The 24,920-nt window shown below is 47.5% G+C and overlaps 1 protein-coding gene across 4 annotated transcripts in view; it reads right to left on the bottom strand.

Annotated features, from left to right (window-relative positions):
• NOS3 (nitric oxide synthase 3) overlaps positions 1-24,920 on the bottom strand; it is a gene marked incomplete at its 3' end in the record, with an annotated part of 45,353 nt that overhangs the window by 14,619 nt on the left and 5,814 nt on the right. Inside the window, 9 exon segments of one of the 4 annotated variants that reach the window (XM_077493658.1) lie at positions 617-791; positions 881-1,020; positions 2,463-2,604; positions 2,944-3,035; positions 3,152-3,314; positions 5,612-5,760; positions 6,145-6,244; positions 8,607-8,753; positions 18,610-18,701. In XM_077493658.1, the coding sequence (XP_077349784.1) occupies positions 617-791; positions 881-1,020; positions 2,463-2,604; positions 2,944-3,035; positions 3,152-3,314; positions 5,612-5,760; positions 6,145-6,244; positions 8,607-8,635 (990 nt within the window). 4 annotated transcript variants of the gene reach the window in all.

The following is a 24,920-nucleotide window of genomic DNA, read 5'->3' as shown; positions in this document are numbered from 1 at the left end:
CATATTACCAGAAGTCACTGATGCTAGATTACCAGTGATGCCATGACCTCAGAATTGGCGCATAGCCAATGACGCCATGATTTCAGAGTTGGCAGATTGTTAGTGATGCCATTCATTAACTGCCAAGCCACAGGCCAGGAAGGAGGGACTATCAAAGCAACAGGGACTTCATTTCTGGAGAAGATGGATAGTGGGCGGCCCGGTGATTCTTGAAGGTCCTCAGAGCTCACAGCTCCTCCAGGTTCCAATCATCATCATTTCCCAATATCATTTCAGGTCCATATACAATATACAACAAATATTCTACATCCCCTCCCCCATCTGTGTAATAAAGGGGGTCCAACCCGTTACTAGCAATGGGGACCTAATAAAGTGGCCAGTGAGTGTATACGGTCCTACTTAGAGGCAGTGTGAAATCCCTGCCGATTGTGGCTGCAGCGGACATGCGACTCTCAGATGAAAGGCACACAGAGAGGACCTCCTCACTTTCTCTCCTAGAAATCAGAAGCAGCTCACAGATTTTTACATATTGCATGCTGTTGCTAAAGAGTTGAATCCCCCATTCTGAATAGCTCAGAGAAAAAACAGAATCCCCTCCATGGTAGGGGCCCCTGACCTCGGTTATGTTGTATCGGGAGGAGTCACACAGGTTTCGCATCCCAATCTCGGTGCTCATATACCAGCCATTAAACGGTGCCGCCGGGAACTCCAGACCTCCGATCTCCAGGAGGAGGCTGCTGACAGCGGGTAAGGCGTACCACTTCAGTCCCAGGTCTGCGAACCATTCATATCTGGGGGGGGGGGAGATGAACCAATGTTAGACGGGAGCTTCATCACAGAAATCCAACATGTTACAGGCACTGGGGGCCCCAGTACTCACTGTGGGTGTCGAAGGGGCACCTCCTGAATGAGTTCTGGAGGAATCTCAAAGAGTTTCGGGTCGTCCCCATTGGCTTGTAGCAGGAGAGGCAACACGTCAAATCTTCCACCTTTTGGCTTCCAGCCAAGCTGAACACAGAGCTGTAGAGGGAATGACGGGTATATGAGAAGATTAAACCTATAGCCGAACAGATGAGGAATGCCAATATGGGACAGCAAACATGGAGTGTAACAGTTTCAGCAATTGTGAAAGGGCAGGGCACGCTGGTGGCTGGATTGGCTAGGATAAAGCGTTTCATGCAATATGCACTTAATCATAACAGATGATTATCGTGATATGTTGAAGCGCATATTGCGGGAAATGCGGTAACATCTTGCTCCCTACCCGTTTAAATCCATATTGAAAGCCATCACAGACGGATCAATAAACTTTGTTGGATTTCTTGCCAATTGGAGTGCGATCAATCTCTTTGTATATTTGTGGACTACTAGGAATGTTGTGAAGTGTGTGGAGGGCATCAGGGGGGTGCAAAGAGCAGTAAAGGGGGCAGCAGAAGGGTGCACAGTGATGGATTATAGAAGATTAGTGGGCAGAGTTCAAGGAAGATGACACATGGTGTCAGTGTAATCACAAAGAATGATGGGCGGGGAACTAGCCGGGCCCATTGATGGGCGGGGAACTGGCCGGGCCCATTGATGGGCGGGGAACTGGCCGGGCCCATTGATGGGCGGGGAACTGGCCGGGCCCATTGATGGGCGGGGAACTGGCCGGGCCCATTGATGGGCGGGGAACTGGCCGGGCCCATTGATGGGCGGGGAACTAGCCGGGCCCATTGATGGGCGGGGAACTAGCCGGGCCCATTGATGGGCGGGGAACTAGCCGGGCCCATTGATGAGCGGGGAACTAGCCGGGCCCATTGATGGGCGGGAACTAGCCAGGCCCATTGATGGGCGGGAACTAGCCAGGCCCATTGATGGGCGGGGAACTAGCCGGGCCCATTGATGAGCAGGGAACTAGCCAGGACCATTGATGGGCGGGGAACTAGCCAGGACCATTGATGGGCGGGGAACTAGCCAGGACCATTGATGGGCGGGGAACTAGCCAGGACCATTGATGGGCGGGGAACTAGCCAGGACCATTGATGGGCGAGGAACTAGCCAGGACCATTGATGGGCGGGAACTAGCCAGGCCCTTGAAGATGGCTTCCAACAGACAGCAAGAGAAGGTAATACATAGTAAAATTAGAGCTTAAACAAAGACTGAGAGGAGGAAGATGGCAGATTAGGGTTGAAGGATGTAGGAAATGGAAGTGGTGGACTCATGAGGAGTGACAGACATGTGAAGTGGTGGCTTAGTGGGTAAGGTCACACGGAGAGGTTGTAGTAGTAGGCAAGTGTGATGCGGGATGCTGAGAGATGTATTATTATGTGAGGGGAGGAGAGAGCTGTGAGGAGGTGGATGGAATGGAAGGGTGCGGAGGAATTATGGAGGAACTGGATGAGGGTTCTACAACGGCAGAGCAAATATTTCCCAAGCTTTAGTCATCAATGGCCGGACCTAGAGGGAACATGAGAAATCCCACCTCAGTTAGCTCCACGTTGGCTGGATCCCCCACCACCGTGTCATCTTGCTGCCCGTACCCCGCGTATCTGATCAGCTGACTATTCCATATCCGGAAATCTGAGCTTCCATCTTTTCTCTGCGGGAAGATGGTGATGGCTGACCTGCAAGAAAAGTGATAAGACATTGTGAGATCATTGGGGAGGACAGAAGCCCCATCAAACAGACTTCTCAATGGAGGAAAAAACAAAACAGCAAAAAAAAAAAAGGGGGAAGAGGAAGAAGGAAGAAGAAAGAAGAAGAAAGAAGTAGAAAGAAGAAGAAAGAATACAAACATGGGAGGAGAATTACTCAAAATTTATGATGGAATCTACTTGTACAGAACCAAGTGCCTCATATTTGGACATAAGTCCACCATGGACAAAGTGAACACTTGAGCATGAAGAAGTTACAGTGGGTTGTAATGCGTGTAGGTTCTTGGTGGAGATTGGTGGAGATCGTACCTGATGTTGCCTTTGTTGGTGGCATACTTGATGTGGTTACAGATGCTGGTGAACATCTCATGGGTGGTCCTGCAATCTCTGGCATCAAACACCTGAGAAGGAATACAAACCACCATAGTAAATGGAGAAACACCAACAATTTGTCAGACTAGGGTCTAGTCCATCAATTTTCCTCAAGATCAAAACCCGGCCGGTGTGCTGTTCCCACCTGGAGCTTTGACCACTGAATCCGGCCCACACATCGAGACGCGTTACGCCACGCCTGCTTGGCTCCAAAGATCAGCTCAGTCTCCTTGAGTTGGTAGGTTCCGGTGGACATTATCTCCTGCTCAACCTCCTTCAGACGCTCTGTGTGCGCTTTGGACTGGGCCCTGGAAGAAAGATAAAAAAAACATCACCGTGAGCCTGAAGAGGACATTCTACTGACCACATATAGATGTTGTATCTACTACGAGTCCATCAACGTGCATTCTTTATTGAAACCAATCAGAGGAATCACCCCCAGACATATATATAGTGGTGTGAAAAAGTGTTTGCCCCCTTCCTCATTTCCTGTTCCTTTGCATGTTTGTCACACAAAGGAACATCAAACCAATTTAAACAATAGTCAAGGACAACACAAGTAAACACAAAATGCAATTTGTAAATGAATGTGTTTATTATTAAAGGTGAAAAAAAATCCAGACCATCATGGCCCTGTGTGAAAAAGTGATTGCCCCCTAAACCTAATAACTGGTTGGGCCACCCTTAGCAGCAACAACTGCAACCAATCGTTTGCGATAACGTGCAATGAGGCTTTTACAGCGTCCTGGAGGAATTTTGGCCCACTCATCTTTGCAGAATTGTCCTAATTCAGTTACATTAGAGGGTTTTCGAGCATGAACGGCCTTTTTAAGGTCATACCACAACATCTCAATAGGATTCAGGTCAGGACTTTGGCTAGGCCACTCCAAAGTCTTCATTTTGTTTTTCTTCAGCCATTCGGTGGTGGACTTGCTGGTGTGTTTAGGATCATTGTCCTGCTGCAGAACCCAAGTTCGTTTCAGCTTGAGTACACGAACAGATGGCCGGACATTCTCCTTCAGGATCTCTTGGTAGACAGCAGAATTCATAGTTCCTTTTATCACGGCAAGTCTTCCAGGTCCTGAAGCAGCAAAACAGCCCCAGACCATCACACTACCACCACCATATTTTACTGTTGGTATAATGTTCTTTTTATGAAATGCAGTGTTCCTTCTACGCCAGATATACTTGGACACACACCTTCCAAAGAGTTCCACTTTTGTCTCATCGCTCCACAGAATGTTGTCCCAAAAGTCTTGGGGATCATCAAGATGTGTTGTGGAGAAATTGAGACGAGCTTTGATGTTCTTTTTGCTCAGCAGTGGTTTTCTCCTTGGAACTCTGCCATGCAGGCCATTTTTGCCCAGTCTTTTCCTGATGGTGGAGGCATGAACGCTGACCTTAACTGAGGCAAGTGAGGCCTGCAGTTCCTTGGACGTTGTTGTGGGGTCTTTTGTGACCTCTTGGATGAGTCGTCGCTGCGCTCTTGGGGTCATTTTGGGCGGCCGGCCACTCCTGGGAAGGTTCACCACTGTTCCATGTCTTCGCCATTTGTGGATAATGGCTCTCACTGTGGTTCGCTGGATTCCCAAAGCTTTGGAAATGGCTTTATAACCCTTTCCAGACTGATAGATCTCAATTACTTTCTTTCTCAATTGTTCCTGAATTTCTTTGGGTCTCGGCATGATGTGTAGCTTTTAAGGATCTTCTGGTGGACCTTACTGTGTCAAGCAGCTCCTATTTAAGTGATGCCTTGATTGTGAACAGGTGTGGCAATAATCAGGCCTGGGTGTGGCTAGAGAAATTGAACTCAGGTGTGGACAACCACAGTTATAGTATGTTTTAACAAGGGGGGCAATCACTTTTTCACACAGGGCCATGATGGTTTGGATTTTTTTTCACCTTTAATAATAAACACCTTCATTTACAAATTGCATTTTGTGTTTACTTGTGTTGTCCTTGACTATTGTTTAAATTGGTTTGATGTTCCGAAACACTTAAGTGTGACAAACATGCAAAGGAACAGGAAATGAGGAAGGGGGCAAACACTTTTTCACACCACTGTACTGAGAAATTCACTAATGAGATACCAATACCACAAATTCTCACTCCTCTTGTTGTAGTCCAAAATCCAACTAATAGAACGGGACATAATGTCATGGCAGGTAATCGGTGGGTTTCCATCGTCTACATTGACTGAAAAACAGCCGACATCCACAGATGAGACACAGTGCTCAGAATGGAGCATTTACATATCTGGATACTAATAATATGAAGACATGGCTGAAGAACAGGTGTGAGAGTTCACATGATGATGAATTCTCATGACCGGTGGAGGATTAGAAGAAATGTCCTCCATGTTATCCAGTCATTTATATTCCCGATCTCCTGCTAGACCACCAAAAAAGTTATTCTACTTTTAGGTGGACACTGGTGGTTGATGTCCACCATTAAGGGTCATATGCTGCCTCGTCTCACACCTGATGCTGTAGATCGTTCACAAGAAGTCAGCAGTGGTTTCTTCTAGCATTTACCCAAATCTGAAATTAAGTAAAAAACTTTAAAGTCCATCAAGTTGAGATGAAAAATAATAAAATGTGGTCACCTTTTGATGGAGCTGTAGTACTGGTTTATGAAGTCTTTGGCCTTGGGAAGAATTTCTTCTGGACTTTTTGGTTCTTGTGGTTGAGGACACATCAGCTGAGGTGGAAACATGATGGAGCCCAGACATCGGGCTTTGGTACAGGCCACATCCTATAAGAAAACAGGTTACAAATCCAAAAATATTAACTTCACCAGAGATCATGTAGGGAAAACTGGCAACGTGATGACTTCATGTGATCATAACGAGCCAATGTAGTGCATGCTGACGCTGGGATATCATGAGGGGCAAATGCCTTTGTAATACCCCTCCCAATGAGTTTTTAGCACTTGGCATTCCTGTAGCTGGTAAATGTTCTAGGGACAGTCCTGGGTTATCCAGATCTGGCCCTGGAAAAGTCTGGAAATTTTTATGGTTCTACATCTCACATCAGGTTCTCGGGGACTGCTATGTCCCCAATGAAGAAAGCAATGCATGATCCTGTATATGTCCCATCTTCCCTCTGGGGAAACCATTCTTCTGCCAGTCTGCCTTACCTGCTCTGTCTGGACATTCAGCGTGTCGTATGCCAGCGTCCGGTTCTCCCAGTTCCTGACCCGCAGACATTTCTGGTTCTGAGTTCCGTTGGCTTGGCTGCTAAAAGACATAATGAAGGTTATTTGGCAAAGGACCAATTGCAACCAATCACACTTCATTTTCACCAACTCACATAGTTCTACAAATACTCAAAGATGGTAGAAGGGAGGAATACCAGCAATATACAAAACATTTCATGGACTGTTCCTGGTTCCCCAATTTCTCATGCATGGTTTACAAGAGAAGGACAGAGGAGGATTGGGGTACAAGAGGAGGACAGAGTAGGATTGGGGTACAAGAGGAGGACAGAGTAGGATTGGGGTACAAGAGAAGGATTGGGGTACAAGGACAGAGGAGGATTGGGGTACAAGAGAAGGACAGAGAAGGATTGGGGTACAAGAGAAGGATTGGGGTACAAGAGAAGGACAGAGAATAGGATTGGGGTACAAGAGAAGGACAGAAGAGGATTGGGGTACAAGAGAAGGACAGAAGAGGATTGGGGTACAAGAGAAGGACTGGGGTACAAGAGAAGGAAAGAGGAGGATTGGGGTACAAGAGAAGTATTGGGGTACAAGGACAGAGGAGGATTGGGGTACAAGAGAAGGATTGGGGTACAAGAGAAGGACAGAAGAGGATTGGGGTACAAGAGAAGGACTGGGGTACAAGAGAAGGAAAGAGGAGGATTGGGGTACAAGAGAAGTATTGGGGTACAAGGACAGAGGAGGATTGGGGTACAAGAGAAGGATTGGGGTACAAGAGAAGGACAGAGGAGGATTGGGGTACAAGAGAAGGACAGAGGAGGATTGGGGTACAAGAGAAGGACAGAGGAGGATTGGGGTACAAGAGAAGGACAGGGGTACAAGAGAAGGACAGAGGGGAGGATCGGGGTACAAGAGAAGGATTGGGGTACAAGAGAAGGACAGAGGAGGATTGGGGTACAAGAGAAGGATTGGGGTACAAGAGAAGGACAGAGGAGGATTGGGGTACAAGAGAAGAACAGAGGGGAGGATTGGGGTACAAGAGAAGGACAGAGGGGAGGATTGGGGTACAAGAGAAGGACAGAGGGGAGGATTGGGGTACAAGAGAAGGACAGAGGGGAGGATTGGGGTACAAGAGAAGGACAGAGGGGAGGATTGGGGTACAAGAGAAGGACAGAGGGGAGGATTGGGGTACAAGAGAAGGATTGGATAACAAGAGAATGACAGAGGAGGATTGGGGTACAAGAGAAGAACAGAGGGGAGGATTGGGGTAGAAGAGAAGGACAGAGGGGAGGATTGGGGTACAAGAGAAGGACAGAGGGGAGGATTGGGGTACAAGAGAAGGACGGAGGAGAGGATTGGGGTATAATGGGGGGGGTGGAAGTTAGTGCTCTGGGTTAGTACAGCCCCCCCTATTTTGTACATGGGGGGGGGGTAGAGGTGATCACTCCCTCCATGGGTTTGTCTCCTGTCCAAGATCAGTAGTGAAGATGATACAACAGGGGCACCCCCCACCCCCCACCTCGTAGTTGGGCCACTATGTCCTTGTCACCCGGGCCTGGAAATGTGACAATTGACTTTGGTCCTGGAAAATGTCCTTTGTTGTTGGAAGCTCTCATGTTTGGAAGATGGAGATGACGCACGGAGACGGGACACAGAGAGGCCGAGTCAGCAGATCCCAGCAGTCTCTCTTCCTGAGGAGGACAATGGGGGTCCTGGCAGAGTCTCCGCCGTCTCTGGTACATGTGAGGACAGATCTGGGCCTCAGCGAAGGGAATTGTGTCCTCTCCTCAATTCGGGACTCCAAGTCCAGCCCTCAGTGATGAAGAGTGCCGTAACCAATAGAAAACCAGGTGCACATTTTACCTTCAAGGTGAGAAGACTCAGGTCAGTGAAAGACACTGATTGGCCGCTAGGGACCACCACCTTCTCCTCCTCCTATTAGAGAGCAATTATCCCAATAATATACATCGCCTCATTAATATCTGGGGGGCCAATCAGATCCTCAATCTGGACAGTTCATAATGGGAGGTCTCTATCACACGATTTAATATCGTCCTGGTCAAAGTTGTTGGAAGCCCCCCCCGGGCCCTTCCGCCCCCAGAATACTGGAGCACTGAAGCTCTTTGTGTATCTGCCCTCCCCCGAGCAGCCAGAGAGGAGGCGGAGCTATGCAACAAATGTCCAGATTGGCTCATATAAAAGGAGTTCCATCCAGTGACAGTGCAGAATTACAGCCCCTTATAGAACACATGACCAACCCCTACAGAACACCGTACAAGTGCCAGATCCATTCTAGAGGACTGATTTATGTAGATCAATATCAGAGAACATGGAACACCGGAGTCTGCAGAGTTCAGGGAGCACTCAGGATTGGGGTCAGATTCCAGCACAGACTACCCATAATGCACTGCAAACTACTATGAAAGTCATAATACTTATACCTCACTTCCTGCTGGTGTGTGGTCATCATGTGGAGGAATGATGATGATTGGGAGCCGACTGACCAAATGTCACCTGAATGAGGGGAAGAGACGAAGGTGGAGACCCCTCCGATCCATCCTCACAGGACACGACTATTCGTACACTGCCTGAGACAAGGACCAAACCACTGAAGACCACCATCCATCGTACCATTCCATCCTATACCCCCTCATCCCCAATGTACCATTCAGTCCTATACCCCCCCCATCCCCAATGTACCATTCAGTCCTATACCCCCCCCCATCCCCAATGTACCATTCAGTCCTATACCCCCCTTGTCTATGTACCATTCCATCCGATACCCCTGTACCCCCAATGTATCATGCCATATCCCCCCTCCATCCTGAATGCATAATTCCATCCTATAACCCCCCCAATGTACCATTCAGTCCTATACCCCCACCCCTATGTACCATTCCATCCGATAGCCCCAACGGACTATTCCATCCTATACAACCCATCCCCCCCCCCATGTACCATTCAGTCCTATACCCCCCCTCCCCTGTGTACCATTCCATCCGATACCTCTGTACCCCCAATGTGTCATTCCATTCTATATCCCCCCACCCCGAATGTATCATTCCATCCTATACCCCCCCACCTCATATGTATCCTTCCAACATATACCCCCTATGTACCATTCAATCTTATATGCCCCTCACCCACCACCAATGTATCATTCCATCCTATACCCCCCCCCCCCGATGTACCTTTCGATCTTATATTCCCCCCCATGTACTATTCAATCCTATATCCACCCAAGGGTCTACCAATACTCCCATCATACATTGTATACACAGCCCCCCCCCCCCCCCCCACCACCAATAGTCCACACAATCAGCTGATACTCATATATCCCTGACATGATCAGTCCTGTAATGCTCGAATATACAGTCCATTATTACCATATAATACAATGTACACCGTCCTCTATACTATAATCTGGGGGGGGGGTCATATAATACAATGTACACTGTCCTCTATACTATAATCTGGGGGGGGGGGGGGTCATATAATACAATGTACACCGTCCTCTATACTATAATCTGGGGGGGGGGGGGTCATATAATACAATGTACACCGTCCTTTATACTATAATCTGAGGGGGGTCATATAATACAATGTACACCGTCCTCTATACTATAATCTGGGGGGGGGGGTCATATAATACAATGTACACCGTCCTCTATACTATAATCTGGGGGGGGGGCATATAATACAATGTACACTGTCCTCTATACTATAATAATCTGAGGGGGGGGTCATATAATACAATGTACACTGTCCTCTATACTATAATCTGGGGGGGGTCATATAATACAATGTACACCGTCCTCTATACTATAATCTGGGGGGGGGGGTCATATAATACAATGTACACCGTCCTCTATACTATAATCTGAGGGGGGGGTCATATAATACAATGTACACCGTCCTCTATACTATAATCTGGGGGGGGGGGTCATATAATACAATGTACACCGTCCTCTATACTATAATCTGGGGGGGGGGTCATATAATACAATATACACCGTCCTCTATACTATAATCTGGGGGGGGGGTCATATAATACAATGTACACCGTCCTCTATACTATAATCTGGGGGGGGTCATATAATACAATGTACACCGTCCTCTATACTATAATCTGAGGGGGGGGTCATATAATACAATGTACACCGTCCTCTATACTATAATCTGGGGGGGGTCATATAATACAATGTACACCGTCCTCTATACTATAATCTGGGGGGGGGGTCATATAATACAATGTACACCGTCCTCTATACTATAATCTGGGGGGGGTCATATAATACAATGTACACCGTCCTCTATACTATAATCTGGGGGGGGTCATATAATACAATGTACACTGTCCTCTATACTATAATCTGGGGGGGGGGGGTCATATAATACAATGTACACCATCCTCTATACTATAATCTGGGGGGGGGGGGTCATATAATACAATGTACACCGTCCTCTATACTATAATCTGGGGGGGGGTCATATAATACAATGTACACTGTCCTCTATACTATAATCTGGGGGGGGGGGTCATATAATACAATGTACACTGTCCTCTATACTATTATCTGGGGGGGGTCATATAATACAATGTACACTGTCCTCTATACTATAATCTGGGGGGGGGTCATATAATACAATGTACACCGTCCTCTATACTATAATCTGGGGGGGGGGTCATATAATACAATGTACACTGTCCTCTATACTATAATCTGAGGGGGGGGTCATATAATACAATGTACACCGTCCTCTATACTATAATCTGGGGGGGGGTCATATAATACAATGTACACCGTTCTTTATACTATAATCTGAGGGGGGGGTCATATAATACAATGTACACCGTCCTCTATACTATAATCTGGGGGGGGGGGTCATATAATACAATGTACACTGTCCTCTATACTATAATCTGAGGGGGGGGGTCATATAATACAATGTACACCGTCCTCTATACTATAATCTGGGGGGGGGGTCATATAATACAATGTACACCGTTCTTTATACTATAATCTGAGGGGGGGGTCATATAATACAATGTACACCGTCCTCTATACTATAATCTGGGGGGGGGTCATATAATACAATGTACACCGTCCTCTATACTATAATCTGGGGGGGGGTCATATAATACAATGTACACCGTCCTCTATACTATAATCTGGGGGGGGGGTCATATAATACAATGTACACTGTCCTCTATACTATAATCTGAGGGGGGGGTCATATAATACAATGTACACCGTCCTCTATACTATAATCTGGGGGGGGGGGTCATATAATACAATGTACACCATCCTCTATACTATAATCGGGGGGGGGGGGGGGGGTCATATAATACAATGTACACCGTCCTCTATACTATAATCAGGGGGGGGGGGGTCATATAATACAATGTACACCGTCCTCTATACTATAATCTGGGGGGGGGGGGGGGGGGTCATATAATACAATATACACCGTCCTCTATACTATAATCTGGGGGGGGGGGGTCATATAATACAATGTACACCGTCCTCTATACTATAATCGGGGGGGGGGGGGTCATATAATACAATGTACACCGTCCTCTATACTATAATCTGGGGGGGGGGGTCATATAATACAATGTACACCGTCCTCTATACTATAATCTGGGGGGGGGGGTCATATAATACAATGTACACCGTCCTCTATACTATAATCTGGGGGGGGGGTCATATAATACAATGTACACCGTCCTCTATACTATAATCGGAGGGGGGGGGGTCATATAATACAATGTACACCGTCCTCTATACTATAATCTGGGGGGGGGGTCATATAATACAATGTACACCGTCCTCTATACTATAATCTGGGGGGGGGGGTCATATAATACAATGTACACCGTCCTCTATACTATAATCTGGGGGGGGGGTCATATAATACAATGTACACCGTCCTCTATACTATAATCTGGGGGGGGGGGTCATATAATACAATGTACACCGTCCTCTATACTATAATCTGGGGGGGGGGTCATATAATACAATGTACACCGTCCTCTATACTATAATCTGGGGGGGGGTCATATAATACAATGTACACCGTCCTCTATACTATAATCTGGGGGGGGGGTCATATAATACAATGTACACCGTCCTCTATACTATAATCTGGGGGGGGGGGTCATATAATACAATGTACACCGTCCTCTATACTATAATCTGGGGGGGGGGGGTCATATAATACAATATACACCGTCCTCTATACTATAATCTGGGGGGGGGTCATATAATACAATATACACTGTCCTCTATACTATAATCTGGGGGGGGGTCATATAATACAATATACACCGTCCTCTATACTATAATCTGGGGGGGGGTCATATAATACAATATACACCGTCCTCTATACTATAATCTGGGGGGGGTCATATAATACAATGTACACCGTCCTCTATACTATAATCTGGGGGGGGGGGGTCATATAATACAATGTACACCGTCCTCTATACTATAATAATCTGGGGGGGGGTCATATAATACAATATACACCGTCCTCTATACTATAATCTGGGGGGGGGGGTCATATAATACAATATACACCGTCCTCTATACTATAATCTGGGGGGGGGTCATATAATACAATGTACACCGTCCTCTATACTATAATCTGGGGGGGGGTCATATAATACAATGTACACCGTCCTCTATACTATAATCTGGGGGGGGGGGGTCATATAATGTACACCGTCCTCTATACTATAATCTGGGGGGGGGGGTCATATAATGTACACCGTCCTCTATACTATAATCTGGGGGGGGGTATATAATGTACACCGTCCTCTATACTATAATCTGGGGGGGGGTCATATAATACAATGTACACTGTCCTCTATACTATAATCTGGGGGGGGGTCATATAATACAATGTACACCGTCCTCTATACTATAATCTGGGGGGGGGGTCATATAATACAATGTACACCGTCCTCTATACTATAATCTGGGGGGGGGGGGTCATATAATACAATATACACCGTCCTCTATACTATAATCTGGGGGGGGGGTCATATAATACAATGTACACCGTCCTCTATACTATAATCTGGGGGGGGGGGTCATATAATACAATGTACACCGTCCTCTATACTATAATCTGGGGGGGGGGTCATATAATACAATATACACCGTCCTCTACACTATAATCTGGGGGGCGGTCATATAATACAATATACACCGTCCTCTATACTATAATCTGGGGGGGGGTCATATAATACAATATACACTGTCCTCTATACTATAATCTGGGGGGGGGGTCATATAATACAATATACACCGTCCTCTATACTATAATCTGGGGGGGGGTCATATAATACAATATACACCGTCCTCTATACTATAATCTGGGGGGGGGTCATATAATACAATGTACACCGTCCTCTATACTATAATCTGGGGGGGGGGGGTCATATAATACAATGTACACCGTCCTCTATACTATAATAATCTGGGGGGGGTCATATAATACAATGTACACCGTCCTCTATACTATAATCTGGGGGGGGGTATATAATGTACACCGTCCTCTATACTATAATCTGGGGGGGGGTCATATAATACAATGTACACTGTCCTCTATACTATAATCTGGGGGGGGGTCATATAATACAATGTACACCGTCCTCTATACTATAATCTGGGGGGGGGGGTCATATAATACAATGTACACCGTCCTCTATACTATAATCTGGGGGGGGGGGGTCATATAATACAATGTACACCGTCCTCTATACTATAATCTGGGGGGGGGGGTCATATAATACAATGTACACCGTCCTCTATACTATAATCGGGGGGGGGGGTCATATAATACAATGTACACCGTCCTCTATACTATAATCTGGGGGGGGGGTCATATAATACAATGTACACTGTCCTCTATACTATAATCTGGGGGGGGGGTCATATAATACAATGTACACTGTCCTCTATACTATAATCTGGGGGGGGGGGTCATATAATACAATGTACACCGTCCTCTATACTATAATCTGGGGGGGGGTCATATAATACAATGTACACCGTCCTCTACACTATAATCTGGGGGGCGGTCATATAATACAATATACACCGTCCTCTATACTATAATCTGGGGGGGGGTCATATAATACAATATACACTGTCCTCTATACTATAATCTGGGGGGGGGTCATATAATACAATATACACCGTCCTCTATACTATAATCTGGGGGGGGGGTCATATAATACAATATACACCGTCCTCTATACTATAATCTGGGGGGGGGTCATATAATACAATGTACACCGTCCTCTATACTATAATCTGGGGGGGGGGGGGTCATATAATACAATGTACACCGTCCTCTATACTATAATAATCTGGGGGGGGGTCATATAATACAATATACACCGTCCTCTATACTATAATCTGGGGGGGGGGGGTCATATAATACAATATACACCGTCCTCTATACTATAATCTGGGGGGGGGGGTCATATAATACAATGTACACCCTCCTCTATACTATAATCTGGGGGGGGGTCATATAATACAATGTACACCGTCCTCTATACTATAATCTGGGGGGGGGGGGTCATATAATGTACACCGTCCTCTATACTATAATCTGGGGGGGGGGTCATATAATGTACACCGTCCTCTATACTATAATCGGGGGGGTGGGGTCATATAATACAATGTACACTGTCCTCTATACTATAATCTGGGGGGGGGTCATATAATACAATGTACACCGTCCTCTATACTATAATCTGGGGGGGGGGGTCATATAATACAATGTACACCGTCCTCTATACTATAATCTGGGGGGGGGGGTCATATAATACAATGTACACTGTCCTCTATACTATAATCTGGGGGGGGGGTCATATAATACAATGTACACCGTCCTCTATACTATAATCTGAGGGGGGGGTCATATAATACAATGTACACCGTCCTCTATACTATAATCTGGGGGGGGGGTCATATAATACAATGTACACCGTCCTCTATACTATAATCTGGGGGGGGGGTCATATAATACAATGTACACCGTCCTCTATACTATAATCTGGGGGGGGGTCATATAATACAATGTACACCGTCCTCTATACTATAATCTGGGGGGGGGGGGTCATATAATACAATGTACACCGTCCTCTATACTATAATCTGGGGGGGGGGGGTCATATAATACAATGTACACTGTCCTCTATACTATAATCTGGGGGGGGGTCATATAATACAATGTACACCGTCCTCTATACTATAATCTGGGGGGGGGGTCATATAATACAATGTACACCGTCCTCTATACTATAATCTGGGGGGGGGGGGTCATATAATACAATGTACACCGTCCTCTATACTATAATCTGGGGGGGGGGTCATATAATACAATGTACACCGTCCTCTATACTATAATCTGGGGGGGGGGGTCATATAATACAATATACACCGTCCTCTATACTATAATCTGGGGGGGGGGGGTCATATAATACAATGTACACCGTCCTCTATACTATAATCTGGGGGGGGGGGGTCATATAATACAATGTACACTGTCCTCTATACTATAATCTTGGGGGAGTCATATAATACAATATACACCGTCCTCTATACTATAATCTGGGGGGGGGGGTCATATAATACAATGTACACCGTCCTCTATACTATAATCTGGGGGGGGGGGTCATATAATACAATGTACACCGTCCTCTATACTATAATCTGGGGGGGGGGTCATATAATACAATGTACACTGTCCTCTATACTATAATCTGGGGGGGGGTCATATAATACAATGTACACCGTCCTCTATACTATAATCTGGGGGTGGGGGGTCATATAATACAATATACACCGTCCTCTATACTATAATCTGGGGGGGGGGGGGTCATATAATACAATGTACACCGTCCTCTATACTATAATCTGGGGGGGGGGTCATATAATACAATGTACACCGTCCTCTATACTATAATCTGGGGGGGGGGGTCATATAATACAATGTACACCGTCCTCTATACTATAATCTGGGGGGGGGGGGGGTCATAATACAGGGAGAAGGTTTTATTCTTCCAGAACAGACGTTCAGACGTCCCGAGTTTTCAGAACACATCGCAGGTAAATTAACCCTCTACTGCCCCTTAAAGGGACCATAACCCCCCCTCTGCACAATGCTCTCTGATTGGCTGCCAATTCACATAAAGGGGAGACGTGTTTCCCATCCAGGACCTCCCCCCCCCCCCCCTCCCATGTCCTTTACAACTTCTATACAGTCCATTAATACTCTGCACCACAATGTCCCCCGTCCTCCCCGGTCCTCTATAGTCACAGACCATACATGACACCGCGGTGAAACATTGTATCCTTTCCTCTTCTATCTATGAATTATTTCCTCATCATAAAGTGACATTGCACCAATCACACACCTTCAGTTTTGTTCATTTAAAAAGCATTTCATCCAAAAACCGCCTTCATGGGATCCAACCGGCCCCACAGTATTGTATTGTAATGTGTGTGTCCAGAGGGGCCCCCGAAAACCCCTGGTCTGATTGTCCGTATGTTATATCTGTACACTAGAGGGGGGGGGGGCCCATTGAGGATCATCGCTGTACAGTTCTGTGGGTGACCTTGGAGGGAGAACGCACAATCATTACTGGGAAATGTTTTCCCGTACAATCCGATCTCCCACCACGAAGGTTAGAGAATCCGATATGTTATAAACCTTCAACTAAACAGCGATCGTTATAAGGCCGAGATATTCTACATCTGAGGTCACAACATCCGAAAACTGCAACAGAACATTATTAAATACTGTCCTCCGATATACACCGGCCTCCAACATACACAGTCCTCAGATACACAATGGCCTCTAATATACACCGTCCTCCAACATACACAGTCCTCAGATATACACCGGCCTCTGCTCCGATATACACCGGCCTCTGCTCCGATATACACCGGCCTCTGCTCCGATATACACCGGCCTCCAACATACAGTCCTCAGATACACAATGGCCTCTAATATACACTGTCCTCCGATATACACCGGCCTCCAACATACACAGTCCTCAGATACACAATGGCCTCTAATATACACGGTCCTCCAATATACAATGGCCTCTAATATACACTGTCCTCCGATATACAATGGTCTCTAATATACACTGTCCTCCAATATACAATGGCCTCTAATATACACGGTCCTCCAATATACAATAGTCTCTAATATACACGGTCCTCCAATATACAATGGCCTCTAATATACACTGTCCTCCGATATACACCGTCCTCCGATATACAATGGCCTCGAATATACACTGTCCTCCGATATACACCGTCCTCCGATATACAATGGCCTCGAATATACACTGTCCTCCGATATACACCGTCCTCCAACATACACAGTCCTCAGATACACAAAGGCCTCTAATATACACTGTCCTCCGATATACACCGTCCTCCAATATACAATGGCCTCTAATATACACAGTCCCCCAACATACACCGTCCTCCTCTCCAATATACAATGCCCACAGTCCTCCAATATACACCACCCCCAACATACACCAATATACAATGGCCACCGTCCCCCAACATACAACATCCTCTTCTCCAATATACAATGGCCACCGTCCTCTTATACACACACATTGTCCCCCAATATACACCAACTTCCCCTCCAATATACAATGGCCACCGTCCTCCAATATACACCGTCCCCCAACATACACCATCCTCCTCTCCAATATACAATGGCCACCATCCTCCAACATACACCATCCACCGAAATACAATGGCCACGGTCCTCCAACATACACCATCCACCGAAATACAATGGCCACGGTCCTCCAACATACACCATCCACCGAAATACAATGGCCACCGTCCTCCAACATACACCATCCTCTTCTCCAATATACAATGGCCACCGTCCTCTTATATACACAATCCTCCCCTCCAATATACAATGGCCACCGTCCTCTTATATACACACAATCCTCCCCTCCAATATACACCGTCCCCCAACATACACCATCCTTCAATATACACCATCCACCAATATACAATGGCCACCATTCTCCAACATACACCATCCTCCAATATACCCCATCCACCAATATACAATGGCCACCATCCTCCAACATACAATGGCCACCAATATACACCATCCTCCCCTCCAGTATACAATGGCCACCAGCCTCCTCTCCTCTAATATACAACATACAAAGTCCCGGTACCCCAGTACACAGTGTTACCCCCATTATGTCCCCAGAATCCAGTAACGGGCCATGTTTTCTATCCCTGAATGCTCCAGTATATTATATTTGTAGGTATATCATCCCGTCAGGTAGTAGAGGTCACCTGGGCCTGTTATTGAGCCCTGGCACAGTGACCTCCCTCCTTCCCCATCCTGAGCCCTCATTCTCACTGCTCTGGCCTCCTCCAGGGTGTCCCGGCTGCCTCCTCTGTCCCGGCTCTCTCTGACCTTTATTTATTAGCAGGCTATGTAAAGCTGTGAGGGGGGACACCTGATCCGGGGACATTAGAGGAGGAAGTGTCCTGAGCTATATCCAGTGCGTCATTTATATCCCAGCCCTGCCAGGCCTCCATCAACACGGCCTCCCTCCCATGCTGGGGCAAGGACAGTTCTGGACATTGTTGAGGACGGTGCAATCCCCCGAACTTCATCCTCTGAGGGGAGATTCACCCAACATGTCCATGATCTCCTGATCCTCAGACAGCTGCTGTAAATTCTGGAGGGGATTTTCTGGGGGGGGGGGGGGGCGCTAGTCCTCAGTTGTCCCCGGGGTAGTTTTAAACACTGGTGGGCCCCATAAACTGACAGACAATCACAACAGAGCAGGTTGTAACATTTTCACTAATGCAACCTCCTAATTTGCATATAAGCCATATGAAGACATGACACCAGAAGCGTTCTCCGGCCTGTGATTGTTGTATTTCAGACACAAAAAGAGGAAGCAAAAGCCACAATTTTATAAATCCGAAGACAAAACTTAAAAATTACTCAAAAAAAACAAAAAAAAACCTGACATGCCTGGGGAAAATCATAGACACGGAACAGGCACTGTATATCTATTGTATAGAGGATGGAAGAAAACCTGCAGCAAAGGGGGGAGGGGGGTATTGGGGAGGGCAGAGCCCACCAGCGCTCACCTACTGACAGTTCTGCTCACCTGACTCAATACAAGCATGCAGCAAGTGAAGCCCCATTCAAAGTGAGGGACTCCAAATATTAAAGAGGACCTGCACTGTGCAAGTCACCAGTACTGCCTGTGATCTCCCTGCAGCTGATCTTCTCCCCATTACTGACTTTCCATGCCTTGTTCTGTATGGCGTCTCAGTGTGGAGGTAGCTATCTTGGCAAAGGCAGGGCTTTGCTTCCTTATGTCAGGACAGGTGATCTGATGAGGGGGTAATAAGTGGTGGAGGAAGCACAGATCCACAGAAAGGATGAAGGAGAAACAGAGAGATCCTTGCACTGTAGCTCCTCAGGTACAGCTTCCTCTTCAGCAAGGAGAACAGCGATTAGCACTATATTCACATCACCAAATCCAGGTTCAAATCTCAAGAGACTTCCAGTAAGAGGAAACAAAGTCTTAGATCAGGGATCTCCTTCCTTTTTAAACAAAAGGGCCAGTTTATTGGACTTCAGTCTTTAGAGGGGGCCGGACTGTGGCCTGCGGAATGGAAATTTTCCTGGCGTCAGTGGGAGTAAATAAACATTGTCAAATTTGTTTTTGGGGGCTGGGGTGGAGGAATAGTGCCCTATCATCGGTGTCCAGGGCCGTCCTTAACAGCAAAAGGGGCATCTGCCCAGAGCCCCGTCATTGTTGGGGGGCCCTGGGCCTGCACTACCTGCCTCCCTCAGCCCCGCCAGAGTTCTGCCCTTTTTAATTAAGCACTCTTTAGATAGGGTACCCCTCGATGCGAGTGCAGTTTGGCCACACTCACAACTTGATGCTAGAGGTTACTGTACATCATTACTTCTGTAACCAGTGAGAAATAAGGATTTGCAGTAGTCTCTAGAAACCAATCAGTGAGCAGTAATGATGTTCTGTAACCTCTAGCAACCAATCAGTGAGTGGTAAGGATGTGCAATAACTTCTAGCAATCAATCAGCAAGCAGAAAGTATGTGCTGTAACCTCTAGTAACTAATCGATGAGCTATAATGTGCTGTAACCTTTGGCAACCAATCGCTGCCTGGTCTTTTGCAGTAAACTCATGAGTCTAGCTGCTAATTACTATATGTCTCAGAGCGGGGGGTCCAAGAAAATGTTTCAATATTAAAGATGGCCCTGTCGGTGTCAGTGGGGGGGGGGGGGGGAAATAGTGCCCCATCATTGGTGTCAGTGGGCAGAATATGGTCTCCCATCAGTGGAAGGAATAGTGCCCCAAGGACTGGATAAAAGCAAACATCCAGCCCCCAGGCTATGGTTTGGAGACCACTGTCTTAGATGATCTCACACTGCAGATATAGAGCTACAAGACTACATAATGGGTGTGCCTTGGCCCAGGAAGTGCACCAATCTCGGGAGTGCTTAAGTCCAGGAAGTACACCATTATTTGGGATTACCTAGGCACAGGGAGCACACCGGCCCAGATCTGAGGTGTGCCTCGGCCTAGGGAGCGCACCGATCTCAGATGTGCCCAGGCCAGTAATGGCGAACCTTGGCACCCCAGATGTTTTGGAACTACATTTCCCATGATGCTCAACTACACTGCAGAGTGCCAGAGCATCATGGGAAATGTAGTTCCAAAACATCTGGGGTGCCAAGGTTCGCCATCACTGGCCTTGGTGCACTCCCTGGGCCTATCTTGTGAGTGCACAGGCCCGGGCACGCCTAGGCCCAGGGAGAACCCACCGATCTCGGGAGTGCCTAGGCCCAGGAAGTATAATGCGATTTGTGATTAAGAATTAAAGACAAAGGGGGGAGATTTCTCAGCATACAGCTCAGGAAGATGAAAATTCTGGAAAAATTTATTTCACAAAAAGTACAGTCCATGGTGGCTGGAGGGAAAAGTCAGAATTTTTTTAATTTTTTTTAAGGAAGTTGAAGATTAGAATGGATACCAATGGAAAGGTAAATCATTCATGACATTAAATGATGTGTTCTGTATGTCTAAACTCACCAGTGCAGCAATCGGCGCTCCCAACTCTGTCCATCCCTGTCCAATGGATATGATTGGTACTGGGGGAGGGTGGTACTCTAGACCTACATGTAGGTCCACCAGTAGAGACCAAAGATACCAGTCCAGATCACGACCCTCTTTGGGGTCCTGTCGAGGTTTTGAGCTGCAACCATTTAGTGACCAACTGGATCAGATTGTGCATTTGCCTTTTGTACTTTGGACAGCCGTTGTCACCCGGGGGATGGGTTGGAACCTCAAAGGGTTACAGATCCTAGCGTCCTCAGGAGTGAGGTCGTAATAGGCTTTTTTGTGGGTCTCCTGACACTAATCGAGCAATTAGGTTGGCCCATCGGTCTCAGAACCTTCATACTTTTCTGGAGGGCCACACTGCACAGGCGCTGCTCAACAGCAAACCCTTCCCTGCCCCCACCCTAGTCTGGGCTGTACATACACTCTAAGGTCTGTTTTTCCTTAAAGGCCAATCCTAAAAAGACAGGTCCTCTTTTCTTGGCTGGGACACCAAGGGTCTGCTGTGATTCTGGAGGTGAAGATCAGCCTGTTTAGGGCCACCATAAGGGGGCGATATTGAGCTGCTAGTGAGGTTTCCCCCAGGTGCGAGCTTTGCAGCGTACAGAAAGAGTTAATAGGTTATAGAGAGAGCAGCTGGCACCGATATGCTCTGCCCTGTGGCTGGCAGGGAACGACGCCAATCATTGTCTGGTCGGATACAATGAGGAAAGCAGGGTTACTTGGCAGTTTGAATCCATCCCAAAATCCCGCAGGATGTGGTCAGAGCAATCCTGGGGAAAAAAACGTTCCTAGAACCACGCCAACATTTCAAACATATTCTGTGCAATTCATAAAAACAATGAAGCCCACACACAGGAAGATTGGGATCTGTTGGCTCCAAAAACTCCACCAACAGCTGCGCCACGAGCTACATCTGATGAGCCAGAAAGATAGAACACCGGGCTCCCTATGGGAGGGTGGGGGCCCACACAGAGATATAATATAAATTTATATTATATTATATCCCTATGGGGTCATACACAGGAGAGACGGAAGCCTGGGCTCCCTATGGGGTCACACACAGGGAGATACAGAAGCCTGGGCTCCCTATGGGGTCATACACAGAAGAGAGACGGAAGCCTGGGCTCCCTATGGGGTCATACACAGAAGAGACGGAAGCCTGGGCTCCCTATGGGGTCATACACAGGAGAGACGGAAGCCTGGGCTCCCTATGGGGTCATACACAGAAAAGACGGAAGCCTGGGCTCCCTATGGGGTCATACACCGGAGAGACGGAAGCCTGGGCTCCCTATGGGGTCACACACACACAGGAGAGACGGAAGCCTGGGCTCCCTATGGGGTCATACACCGGAGAGACGGAAGCCTGGGCTCCCTATGGGGTCACACACACACAGGAGAGACGGAAGCCTAGGCTCCCTATGGGGTCATACACAGAAGAGTTGGAAGCCTGGGCTCCCTATGGGGTCACACACAGGAGAGACGGAAGCCTGGGCTCCCTATGGGGTCATACACAGAGAGATGGAAGCCTGGGCTCCCTATGGGGTCATACACAGAGAGATGGAAGCCTGGGCTCCCTATGGGGTCATACACAGAGAGATGGAAGCCTGGGCTCCCAATGGGGTCATACACAGGAGAGACGGAAGCCTGGGCTCCCTATGGGGTCATACACAGAAGAGACGGAAGCCTGGGCTCCCTATGGGGTCATACACAGAGAGATGGAAGCCTGGGCTCCCTATGGGGTCATACACAGAGAGATGGAAGCCTGGGCTCCCAATGGGGTCATACACAGGAGAGACGGAAGCCTGGGCTCCCTATGGGTCATACACAGAGAGATGGAAGCCTGGGCTCCCTATGGGGTCATACACAGAGAGATGGAAGCCTGGGCTCCCTATGGGGTCACACACAGAAGAGACGGAAGCCTGGGCTCCCTATGGGGTCATACACAGGAGAGACGGAAGCCTGGGCTCCCTATGGGGTCATACACAGAGAGATGGAAGCCTGGGCTCCCAATGGGGTCATACACAGGAGAGACGGAAGCCTGGGCTCCCTATGGGGTCATACACAGAGAGATGGAAGCCTGGGCTCCCTATGGGGTCATACACAGAGAGATGGAAGCCTGGGCTCCCAATAGGGTCATACACAGGAGAGACGGAAGCCTGGGCTCCCAATGGGGTCACACACAGAAGAGACGGAAGCCTGGGCTCCCTATGGGGTCATACACAGGAGAGATGGAACCCTGGGCTCCCTATGGGGTCATACACAGGAGAGACGGAAGCCTGGGCTCCCTATGGGGTCATACACAGAAGAGACGGAAGCCTGGGCTCCCTATGGGGTCATACACAGGAGAGACGGAAGCCTGGGCTCCCTATGGGGTCATACACAGAAGAGACAGAACCCTGGGCTCTCTATGGGGTCATACACAGAGAGACGGAAGCCTGGGCTCCCTATGGGGTCACACACAGGAGAGACGGAAGCCTGGGCTCCCTATGGGGTCACACACAGAAGAGACGGAAGCCTGGGCTCCCTATGGGGTCACACACAGAAGAGACGGAAGCCTGGGCTCCCTATGGGGTCATACACAGAAGAGACGGAAGCCTGGGCTCCCTGTGGGGTCATACACAGGAGAGACGGAAGCCTGGGCTCCCTATGGGGTCATACACAGAGAGACGGAAGCCTGGGCTCCCTATGGGGTCATACACAGAGACGGAAGCCTGGGCTCCCTATGGGGTCTTTTTCAAGGCACTGTAGACCAATATATTGAGGGGGCTGATTTGAGGTCTGAAAAGGGGCTCATTTGAGGGGGGGAGTAGTTTAAGGGGGGCTAATCTGACAGACAGACACACGGACCAATGACGGACAGGCAGAAGGACCAATAAATTGAGAGGGCTGATCGACACGGACCCATAGACAGACATAATAATAAAAATCGCTTGAAAGTTTAAAGGGATGAGGTGAAAACTCTACATATAAAACAGAAAAAGTGTTTAAATAAACAACACTCATTCACCTGTAGCACTGATATTTTTGCCTACTAATGCTTTAATATGTAAACCTATGGACAGTGTTATAAAACGTATTATGTGGCGCCATCTAGCGGCCAAAAACAGGAAATGGACATGGATTATTTTCCTTTTCTATAGTACTGAACAAGGGACAGGAAGTGACTATTGATTACTTTTTATTTTGACCTACCTACCCAGAATGCCAGGTGACCTACCCATGATCACTCTGTACTGAACTGCATGCTGGGTAGGCTATAAAAAAGACACGCACAGCCATTTTCTTTCCCTTCTGGATGCATGGTCTACCTGTGAGGAGGTCTCCAGAGAGCGCGGCCTACAGCCACTGCGGAGCACACCAGTTACAGACTCTGTTATTCATCTGATTGTTGGATGGACTGAGTGACCGGGGTCGGGATGGATCCAGAGACACCTGTCGGAGCCATCAGAGGGACCCGTCCATATTGTGGAGTGGTGTCACAGAGCTGGCCGGCTAGAGGCAAGACAGTGCACCGGAGCTGAGCTGTACTTCAGATCCAGTTTGGTGAGAGGGCTGTT

Source organism: Lithobates pipiens, unplaced genomic scaffold (genome assembly GCF_037356315.1).
Source record: "Lithobates pipiens isolate NorthernLeopardFrog02 unplaced genomic scaffold, aLitPip1_a1.2 Scaffold_19, whole genome shotgun sequence".
Lineage (NCBI taxonomy): Eukaryota > Metazoa > Chordata > Amphibia > Anura > Ranidae > Lithobates > Lithobates pipiens.
This window is presented reverse-complemented; position numbering and strand designations above follow the sequence as displayed.